The sequence below is a fragment of the Entelurus aequoreus genome, linkage group LG25, assembly GCF_033978785.1.
Source record: "Entelurus aequoreus isolate RoL-2023_Sb linkage group LG25, RoL_Eaeq_v1.1, whole genome shotgun sequence".
In the NCBI taxonomy this organism is placed as follows: Eukaryota; Metazoa; Chordata; class Actinopteri; order Syngnathiformes; family Syngnathidae; genus Entelurus; species Entelurus aequoreus.
In genome coordinates, this window is record NC_084755.1 from 12,354,146 (window position 1) to 12,365,914 (window position 11,769).

An 11,769-nucleotide genomic window follows, 5' to 3' on the forward strand; every position below is an offset into this window, starting at 1 on the left:
ACGAGATCCAACAAAAGATATATCTGTCCATTTTACGTTTGAACTATTATTTAGTTTGTTTTATGCTCTTTTGTCAAATAAAACGTTGATGTTTTTATATGGCAACTACACAATATATGCAATATTTACCACATAAAACATTTTAAAGTGAAATATTTGAAGTAATTGGAGCCTTGAAAATAGTTCATTATAACATGGATTTTTTGTCATTATTTTTTTTTTTTGGGAGCAATGGCAAAAAAAGAAAAACAAAGAAAGACAAAAGAAAAAAAAAACAGCCTGCATGACAGCTTTTGTGTCAACATTGCAACTTTTTCTCGTTAGATTTCACCTCATTCATTTTTATTTTTGCAATAGCATTTCCAGAATGAGTGGCGGGCCGGTAAACAATTAGCTGGGGGCCGCAAATGGCCCCCGGGCCGCACTTTGGACACCCCTGCTCTAGATCAACATTAGGTCTATATGTCAATACAACATTTTTAAAGATTTAAGTCGTATGCTCTTTTTGTCAAAGAAAACCCAGTTTTTTTATGGAAAAAAAACACCAAATATGCAATATTTTCACCCAATAACATTTTTAAGAGGAATATTTCAGATTGTATAATAATTGGAGCCTTAAAAAGGTCAATAACTCATAACACCATTGATTTTAATTCATTATTATTTTTTGAGCAATGACACTTAAAAACAAATCACACAAAAATTATTGGGGAACCAAAAGGGTCCTACTCATTAAAGTGTTAAAAAATAAATCATACATTTTTTTTTACTGTTTACTTTTAACACAATAATCTCGAGATCAACTTCAGATCTATCCGTCAATTATAAGTTGTATTGTTGTTGGCATACACAAAATATGCAACATTTTCCCCAAAAAATATCTCAAAGTGCAATATTTAATGTGACGTAATTGGAGCCTTGGATAGGTCAATAATTCATAATGACATTGATTTTGATTCATTATTATTTTTTAAAAGAAAGAAACAGCCTGCATGGCAGCTGTGTGTTATTAGAGTAAACATTGCAACATTTTCTTGTTACATTTCACCTGTTTGGTCTTTCATACCACTTTTTAGGTTTTTAAAGGCCTACTGAAATGAATTTTTAAAAATTTAAACGGGAATAGCAGATCCATTCTATGTGTCATACTTGATCATTTCGCGATATTGCCATATTTTTGCTGAAAGGATTTAGTAGAGAACATCGACGATAAAGTTTGCAACTTTTGGTCGCTGATAAAAAAAAGCCTTGCCTGTACCAGAAGTAGCGTGACGTCGCAGGTTGAAGAGCTCCTCACATTTCCCCATTGTTTACACCAGCAGCGAGAGCGATTTGGACCGAGAAAGCGACGATTACCCCATTCATTTGAGCGAGGATGAAAGATTTGTGGATGAGGAACGTGAGAGTGAAGGTCTAGAGTGCAGTGCAGGACGTATCTTTTTTCGCTCTGACCGTAACTTAGGTACAAGGGCTCATTGGATTCCACACTTTCTCCTTTTTCTATTGTGGATCACGGATTTGTATTTTAAACCACCTCGGATACTATATCCTCTTGAAAATGAGAGTCGAGAACGCAAAATGGACATTCACAGTGACTTTTATCTCCACGACAATACATCGGCGAAGCACTTTAGCTACGGAGCTAACGTGATAGCATCGGGCTTAACTGCAGATAGAAACAAAAGACATAAGCCCCTGACTGGAAGGATAGACAGAAAATCAACAATACTATTAAACCATGGACATGTAACTACACGGTTAATGCTTTCCAGCTTGGCGAAGCTTAACAATGCTGTTGCTAATGACGCCATTGAAGCTAACTTAGCTACGGGACCTCGACAGAGCTATGCTAAAAACATTAGCTATCCACCTACGCCAGCCAGCCCTCATCTGCTCATCAACACCCATGCTCACCTGCGTTCCAGCGATCGACGGAGCGACGAAGGACTTCACCCGATCATCGATGCGGTCGGCGGTTAGAGTCGGATAGCGCGTCTGCTATCCAACTCAAAGTCCTCCTGGTTGTGTTGCTGCAGCCCGCCGCTAATACACCGATCCCACCGACAGCTTTATTCTTTGCAGTCTTCATTGCTCATTAAACAAATTGCAAAAGATTCACCAACACAGATGTCCAGAATACTGTGGAATTTTGAGATGAAAACAGAGCTTTTTGTATTGGATCCAATGGTGTCCGAATACTTCCGTTTCAACCATTGACGTCACGCGCATACGTCATCATACATAGACGTTTTCAACCGGAAGTTCCCCGGGAAATTTAAAATTGCACTTTATAAGTTAACCCGGCCGTATTGGCATGTGTTGCAATGTTAAGATTTCATCATTGAAACTATCAGACTGCGTGGTCGGTAGTAGTGGCTTTCAGTGGGCCTTTAATTTTTTTAATCGTATTTTAAAATGGGCCGTGGGGCCATTAAAAAATGACCTGCGGGCCGCAAATGGCCCCCCGGCCCGCACTTTGGACATCCCTGGTTTAGGTCATTTGAAAAGTCCGGAAAGGAGCAAGAAGGTGCAGAGTCTAGTTAACTTGTTCTGTGTTTAGGTAGAAGTGTGTTATGCCAAGAGTTTGCCGGAAGCCATGCCGATGCATTATTTAGGCAGCAGGTAATCACACACCTGCATAGCTGTTCCTACCAATTACTTTAAAACTCTCCCTCGTTATTTCCTTTCCACAGCCCGCTGATGGCCAAGGAGTGACCTGCCCTCCCCCCTCAGGATCCGGTCCTGGCCGCCTGTCCCCCCCCCCCCGGGGATCATTTTCGAAACTGTTTCTCCAACGCTTCTACCAGAAACTGAGACTGTTTTCCAAGGCGGACGCCGCCCAGCCGCCCCGGGCGGAAGCCATGGGGAGCGTGCGGAGCCACCGTTACAGCATCGTGTCCTCCGAGGAGGAGGGCGGAGTGAAGCTGGCCAACATGGTCGTCCCCAACGGCTGCGGCAACGGCAAGGCCGAGCGCCGGCGCCAGAGCCGCTTCGTGCGCAAGGACGGCCACTGCAACGTGCACTTTGTCAACATGAGCGAGAAGGGCCAGCGCTACCTGGCGGACATCTTCACCACCTGCGTGGACATCCGCTGGCGATGGATGCTGCTCGTCTTCTGCCTCTCCTTCCTGATCTCCTGGCTGTTCTTCGGCCTGGTCTTCTGGCTGGTGGCGCTGGGCTACGGCGACCTGGACGGCGACACGCAGATGTGCGTCTCCAACGTGGACAGCTTCACCGCCGCCTTCTTGTTCTCCGTGGAGACGCAGACCACCATCGGGTACGGATACCGCTACGTGACGGAGGAGTGTCCCGTCGCCGTCTTCGTGGTGGTCTTCCAAAGCATCGTGGGGTGCATCATCGACGCGTTCATCATCGGCGCCGTCATGGCCAAGATGGCCAAGCCCAAGAAGAGGAACGAGACGCTGGTGTTCAGTCACTACGCCACGGTGGCCATGAGGGACGGGAAGCTGTGCCTCATGTGGCGGGTGGGGAACCTGAGGAAGAGCCACCTGGTGGAGGCCCACGTCAGGGCGCAGCTCCTCAAGTCGAGGACGACGGCGGAGGGCGAGTTCATCCCTCTGGACCAGGTGGACATCGACGTGGGCTTCGACAGCGGCATCGACAGAATCTTCCTGGTGTCGCCCATCACCATCGTGCACGAGATCGACGAGGACAGCCCCTTCTACGAGATGGGCAAGCAGGAGCTGGAGACGTCCGAGTTCGAGATTGTGGTCATCCTGGAAGGCATGGTGGAGGCCACCGCCATGACCACGCAGTGTCGTAGCTCCTACGTGGCCAGCGAGATCCTCTGGGGCCACCGCTTCGAGCCGGTGCTCTTCGAGGAGAAGAACTACTACAAGGTGGACTACTCGCGCTTCGACAACACCTACGAGGTGTCCGGCACGCCGCACTGCAGCGCCCGGGAGCTCGCCCGGAAGACGTCCGACGCCTCCAGCCTCAGGAACTCCTTTTGCTACGAGAACGAGGTGGCCCTGGAGAAAATCGAGATGGAGGAGGAATCACGGGATGTGGAGAGCGCAGCCGCGACGGGCGTCCCGGAGGGTCCGCCGCCGGCCTCGGACTCGGAACACACTCCGGACTCTTTGCCTTTGGAATCAAGACCTTTGACTGCTGAATCGGAAATATGAAAGAGTGCTTTCACACCCGGGCTGCCCGACTCAGCAATAATCCTATAGCAGTTAACTTAACACACGTCTGTTTATGTACGATATTATGATGACGCAATAGTCCAAATACCCTTCTTGAAGTAAATATGCAACACAATTCCCACCTCTCGTGGCCTACATGTCGCACTTTTGTGACTAAAATGAAAATGCAGTCATTAGTATACACACAGTACAACGTATAATCACATTCAATACAACAACTGTGTCAAAAATTCCACAATATTTGGGTAACACTTTAGTATGGGGAACATATTGTAAGTAACAAAGACTTAAGGGTTAGGTTTAGGGTTAGGGTTATTGTAGGTTTGTGTTTTGTTATGTAAGAACAGACCATATTCATTGTAAGTAACAAAGACTTAAGGGTTAGGGTTAGGGTTAGGGTTATTGTAGGTTTGTGTTTTGTTATGTAAGAACAGACCATATTCATTGTAAGTAACAAAGACTTAAGGGTTAGGGTTAGGGTTAGGGGTAGGGTTAGGGTTATTGTAGGTTTGTGTTTTGTTATGTAAGAACAGACCATATTCATTGTAAGTAACAAAGACTTAAGGGTTAGGGTTAGGGTTAGGGTTAGGGTTATTGTAGTTTTATGTTATGTTATGTAAGAACAGACCATATTAAATAAGTGGTATTAAAGGGAGAGTCATATACAGTACAACAACTTCCTTACTTAGTACTAATAAGCAATAATTCTGAGGATATTGACGGAAGACTCTTAGTTAATGGCTTACTGGTTGTATAATAAAGGCCATGCAGAATAAGGCATTAATAAGTACTTTATAATGACTAATTAAGAGCCAATATGTTACTATTTTGCATGTTAATAAGCAACTAATTAATGGTGAATATGTCCCCCGTGCTAAAGTGTTACCAATATTTTTATTGCGCTTACTTTGCAATATACGACAATACCGGTCAAATTTTAACCTTTTCATTACAGTATCGTTAGCATGTTTTTGGTTTTTTTTGCCTATTTATTTGACAAAGGCACACACTTTTGATGCAGCTCTTCTTTTGGGTCCTACGAAGATTTTGCCCCATTTGCACCGGAGCTGGTCTCTTGGCGAACGTCGTCTTTAAATTTATTGGTCGGATTATTCCGGCATTGTCGAATGTGCAATAAGGGCCCTATTTTCCCATGCGCTTAAAAAACAAACCAAAAAACCCCCCCAAAAAAACAAACACCACATTTTTTTAAATGGATTTCAATGACATTTTAAGTAGTAAAACTGCATGTTGCATTATTTTCAAAATAAGTGCGCCTTTTTTCATGACTTAAAGGGGAACTGCAGTTTTATTAATTTTTTTTAGAATTTTGCCTATCGTTCACAATCATTATGAGAGATAAGAAGACAGAAGGTTTTTTTTTCTTCCCGCTTTCTAACATATAAAAATCAGCTCGTTCGATGGCTAGCAACGCAGCTAATGGGAGCAATCGATTCTACCTCTAAATCACTTTAAAAATGCATTCAAAGACCATCACCAATACTTCATTTACGTTCCATAACCTGTATAATAACCAAGCTGTAGCAAAATTGTTAATAATAATAATAATAATAATAAACTTTATTTGGTATAGCGCTTTTCAGAGTACTCAAAGACGCTTAACAGGATAAAAAAATTAAATCTAAAACAGTTCAAAGTAATAATACCAATGTTTATGTTAATGTAAGAGCAAACAATTTTTCGTCGTGCTACGGTATTAGCCGTAAAAGCTAACTACGGCAAGAGATAAGCTAGCTTCTACAACAACACGAAACACAATGCAATAAAACATCAATCTGTACCGACTGAAAAAAACCCAAAACAATCATATCACAGTATCTGTAAAGTATTAGCCAGCATTTCATCTTTTGTCAGTTGTTCGTCTGGTCCAGCTGGCCGGGGACATTTCCTGTGGATCCTGGGTTAAGCACTCCATTTATGTCGAAATAGCTTGGCTCCAAGTTCCATATTCATAGCGTCAAAATCGCTTTCGTCCCACTGCTCCAACGTCTCACTCTTCCTTCACGCTCGCTTCTATAAGCAGCAGTATACTCAGCTTCAAAAAGATAAGGTTGTTAAATTCTTATTTGTCCAAAAATAGTTGTCTTTGTTGTCTTTTACCAAGTACGCCATGCCGGAATAAATCTGTCCCGGAAATGATTACTATTATCAAAATACGGTAAATATTGTACTTATTACATATTGTTACATTATATACATTATATACATTATATACAGTATATACTTGCAGTGTGTATATAAAATGTTGATAGAGGGTTTTTGAAGTTGTTTTAGAGGGCTTTGAAGGCTACAATGGTGACTCCCATTAGCCACATCTTTCAAGCGTTTTTTATCATCTTTAAAATCTTTTTTTTTATTTTTTAAAAAACAGGCGTATTCTTGTCTCTCATAATGATTGTGAACGATAAGCAGAATTCCCCCAAAACTGCAGTTCAGCTTTAAGCTCTTGGTTGTATTCATCTGACGTCATTAAATATGCGAGGCTCGAAGTGATGGTCAAGCGAGCGTAGGTTGTCAAAGAGTTCTGGGTGGAATTTTGCGTTTCTCGAAGAAAAATGCGTCGTTTTAGTCCATTGGAACCGTTCAAATTGCGAAAAGGACAAAAGTGTCTTCGGGAAACTCATTTCGCTCGTACCCGTCATCTTGTCCTTTCGGTCATAACCCAAAGCTCATGACCATAGGTGAGGATGGGAACGTAGATCGACCGGTAAATTGAGAGCTTTGCCCTCCGGCTCAGCTCCTTCTTCACCACAATGGATCGATACAGCGTCCGCATTACTGAAGACGCCGCACCGATCCGCCTGTCGATCTCACGATCTACTCTTCCAAAACTCGTGAACAAGACTCCGAGGTACTTGAACTTCTCCACTTGGGGCAAGGTAGTTAAAAAACAGGGAATCAAAGCTATCGAGTGCTACTCGCGGTTTGTTTACATTGACGCATCCTCGCAAGACCCCAAGTTGAATCATGAAATGCAACCTTACCCGAGCAAAAACCATGCCTATTTATCCAGGAGCGTCTTGATACAATTGATTGATTGATTGATTGAAACTTGTATTAGTAGATTGCACAGTACAGTACATATTCCGTACAATTGACCACTAAATGGTAACACCCGAATAAGTTTTTCAACTTGTTTAAGTCGGGGTCCAGGTTAATCAATTCATGGTAATCCATTGTCCTTGACCCAGCCACACAAAAATACATATTAGCCTCTATGCTTTTCCAAGCTTTTGTCTGTTTTGTCGCGTAGAATGATGTCTCAAACACCAGATAGTTCGTCATTTCTGAGAACGCGACCCACGTATAATCCCTAAATCTTTTTTTGATAACGTACACCAGGGGTCACCAACGCGGTGCCCGCGGGCACCAGGTAGCCCGTAAGGACCAGATGAGTAGCCCGCCGGCCTGTTCTAAAAATAGCTCAAATAGCAGCACTTACCAGTGAGCTGCCTCTATTTTTTAAATTTTATGTATTTACTAGCAAGCTGGTCTCGCTTTGCTCGACATTTTTAATTCTAAGAGAGACAAAACTCAAATAGAATTTGAAAATCCAAGAAAATATTTTAAAGACTTGGTCTTCACTTGTTTAAATAAATTCTTTCTTTTTTTTTTACTTTGCTTCTTATAACTTTCACAAAGACAATTTTAGAGAAAAAATACAACCTTAAAAATGATTTTGGGATTTTTAAACACATATACCTTTCTACCTTTTAAATTCCTTCCTCTTCTTTCCTGACAATTTAAATCAATGTTCAAGTAAATTTATTTTTTTTATTGTAAAGAATAATAAATATATTTTAATTTAATTCTTCATTTTAGCTTCTGTTTTTTCGACGAAGAATATTTGTGAAATATTTCTTCAAACTTATTATGATTAAAATTCAAAAAAAATATTCTGGCAAATCTAGAAAATCTGTAGAATCAAATGTAAATGTTATTTCAAAGTCTTTTGAATTTCTTTTAAAAATTTTGTTCTGGAAAATCTAGAAGAAATAATGATTTGTCTTTGTTAGAAATATAGCTTGGTCCAATTTGTTATATATTCTAACAAAGTGTAGATTGGATTTTAACCTATTTAAAATATGTCATCAAAATTCTAAAATGAATCTTAATCAGGAAAAATGACTAATGATTAAGAGATTAAGAGATTAAAGTACCAATGATTGTCACACACACACTAGATGTGGTGAAATTTGTCCTCTGCATTTGACCCATCCCCTTGGAGAGCAGTGGGCAGCAGCGGCGCCGCGCCCGATATTCCATAAATTCTTTTTTTAAGTTTTTCTCTTCATTTTTTTCTGTTGAATTTTGAATTTTAAAGAGTCGAAATTGAAGATAAACTGTTTCAAAATTTAATTGTCATTTTTTTCGTGTTTTCTCCTCTTTTAAACCGTTCAATTAAGTGTAAATATCATTAATTATTAATAATAACATAGAGTTAAAGGTAAATTGAGCAAATTGTCTATTTCTGGCAATTTATTTAAGTGTGTATCAAACTGGTAGCCCTTCGCATTAATCAGTACCCAAGAAGTAGCTCTTGGTTTCAAAAAGGTTGGTGACCCCTGACGTACACAGATCTATTCTATTCAGTGGTGTGCCGTCAGGGCCAGCAAGGCCTTCTCTGCTGGCCTAACCATGATCATAAATTAATAAAAGTTAATTTTATTAGAGCTTTTATCCAATCAGAATTCAGCTAGCTTGTTGCCAGCGCTGTATGAATTCTGCCAGAGGCCTTCGGAATCAACATTAGTGCGAACAAAGGGAGGTTCAGTTAACAGAGAGTTGCGATAGCCGATCAGATCACGAGTTGTTGACAGTAGCCCATCTAGGTAGCCTTACGTTGAACGTGACTGTGATCGGATACTCACTTGTCACTCCCAAGTATCCATCTCACAAGTTGCGATTTACGAAAGCAGAAAGTGGCACCGTAGCCATACCCGGCCAGCGGAGGAATCAGCGGCACTCACTTTTTTAACCAACAAAGAAGCAGAGCACAACGTTGTTTAGTTTGCAGATGTATATTTGCAAGGGCGTTTTCAAGAAGGATATTTAAAGAGAGACTAGATCTTTGGAGACGAGGTCCGTTAAGCTGTCCTGGCGGTGAAATGCCGCTTCCACTCGAATCAACCAACCACGAGCGGTACCAATGGCATCAAAAAGCCGTTACAAATTGTGAGTTCAAATATATTCTTTCACATTCATAATGTTTTTTACACTTATTTTAGTTTTGACAGTACCACGTCCGATGCGGGTTTGTTGATTTTTAAATGCGCCAAAAAATAGCCCGTTTTACTTAGTTTACTCTATGTTTGCTGCACGGTAGCCATATTGGTTGGGTTGACCACCACTTGGTTCACAGGAAGTGCACGGGTCTGAAAAAGAATATGAATTAAAAAAAAAAAAACACTTAAGCGCAAATGGGAAAATAGGGCCCAAAGAGAGTGGTTGACTACAGCCGCATCCTGACCATTAAAATGCTGCTAATGCTTTAAACTCTACAGGAGCCAAAAATGTATTATTTATCCTTTTGAAAGTATGCAAAGTGTGGCCCGTGACATTCACTCCTTACAGACGAGCATGAGAGTGTCCGTGTTTGTTTGTTTTCCCGACTGTTACCAGCTGTCCTATTAGCAAAAAGCCCGACATGTACATATATGTGGAATATGTCAATATCCTCATTTAACATTGACTGATGGATGCGATGTTGGATTGTTGGTATGGAGGCCAGTGTTGGATTAACCCTTTCACATCACCACTGCACTCATGAATGTTTTGCCCTGATCATGTTAAAGGTCCCTTATTATGCAAACTTGACTTTTTAATGACGTCCCAACAGTTATAGGTGTCCTTAATGTGCACCAAAAATCCAAATGTTTGCTTTTGACGTTCATGAAGGAAAACCCTCCTTCTTCTTGGATTATGATGTATCATAATAAATCTCCAACTACCCGTCAGCCAGCGACAGGTTTGGCAGCTTTCATCGTTAACGTTTCAGCGAATAGGCTAACCTAGCATGGTGTGCCGTTGAAATGTGACTGCAATGCAGGGGCGTACTTAGTTATTCAGGGGCTCAGTTCAAGCCCAGTCATCTGATTTATTACCTTAACAAAGATGACTATTTTTGGACAAATGAGGATTTACAATCTTTTTGAAGCCGAGTATACTGCTGCTTATAGAAGCGAACATAACATGATCATTTATTATGTCGTTAGAGAGCCACATATTAAAACTTAAAGCAGGAAATCCGGACTGGGAATGGCCCCCCGAATTCAGTTCAAAACTTATGAGACGAATATTTTTGCACAAATTCCTCAAAATAGTAAAGTGCTCCTGTTGTAGAGAGGAACTTGAACCACTAGATCCTTGTATTGACATTTAACCTTGCCTGCAAACATAGAACACTGGGGGTCGAAACTTTCGGCATGGCAGACTTGGTAACAGACAACAGAGATGACTATTTTTGGACAAATTAGGATTTACAACATTTTTGAAGCTGAGTATACTGCTGCTTATAGAAGCGAACATAACATGATCATTTATCATGTCGTTAAAGAGCCACATATTAAAGCAGGAAACCCGGACTGGGAACGACACCACGACGGCTCCCCGAATTCAGTTCAAAACTTATGAGACAAACATTTTTGCACAAATTCCTAAAAACAGTAAAGTGCTCCTGTTGCAGAGAGGGACTTGGACCACCAGATCCTTGTATTGACATTTTAACTTTGCCCGCAAACATAGAACACTGGGGGTCCAAATTTCCGGCGTGGCAGACTTGGTAACAGACAACAAAGATGACTATTTTTGGACAAATTAGGATTTATAACCTTTTTGAAGCTGAGTATACTGCTGCTTATAGAAGCGAACATAACATGATCATTTATCATGTCGTTAAAGAGCCACATATTAAAGCAGGAAACCCGGACTGGGAACGACACCACGACGGCTCCCCGAATTCAGTTCAAAACTTATGAGGCAGACATTTTTGCACAAATTCCTAAAAACAGTAAAGTGCTCCTGTTGTAGAGAGGGACTTGGACCACCAGATCCTTGTATTGACATTTTAACTTTGCCCGCAAACATAGAACACTGGGGGTCCAAATTTCCGGCGTGGCAGACTTGGTAACAGACAACAGAGATGACTATTTTTGGACAAATGAGGATTTACAACCTTTTTGAAGCCGAGTATACTGCTGTTTATAGAAGCGAGCGTAACATGATTATTTATTATGTCGTTAAAGAGCCACATATTAAAACTTAAAGCAGGAAATCCGGACTGGAAACGGCCCCCCGAATTCAGTTCAAAACTTATGAGGCAGACATTTTTGCACAAATTCCTAAAAACAAAAAAGTTCTCCATTTGTAGAGAGGAACTTGAACCACTAGATCCTTGTATTGACATTTTAACTTTGCCCGCAAACATAGAACACTGGGGGTCCAAACTTCCGGCATGGCAGACTTGGTAAAAGACAACAAACATGACTATTTTTGGACAAATGAGGATTTACAACCTTTTTGAAGCTGAGTATACTGCTGCTTATAGAAGCAAACATAACATGATCATTCATCATGTTGT

At 41.1% G+C, this 11,769-nt stretch overlaps 1 protein-coding gene across 1 annotated transcript; it reads left to right on the plus strand.

Moving 5' to 3' along the window:
• The first annotated feature begins 2,840 nt into the window (after positions 1-2,840).
• LOC133642692 (inward rectifier potassium channel 2-like) lies at positions 2,841-4,148 on the plus strand. Its single transcript, XM_062037046.1, has one exon. The coding sequence runs from the start codon at positions 2,862-2,864 to the stop codon at positions 4,146-4,148; it is 1,287 nt and encodes a 428-aa protein (XP_061893030.1). The 5' UTR covers positions 2,841-2,861.
• The last annotated feature ends 7,621 nt before the right edge of the window (positions 4,149-11,769 follow it).

Coding starts and splice junctions, on each gene's coding strand:
- LOC133642692 (XM_062037046.1), top strand. CDS start 2,862: ATGGGGAGCGTGCGGAGCCACCGTTACAGCATCGTGTCCTCCGAGGAG.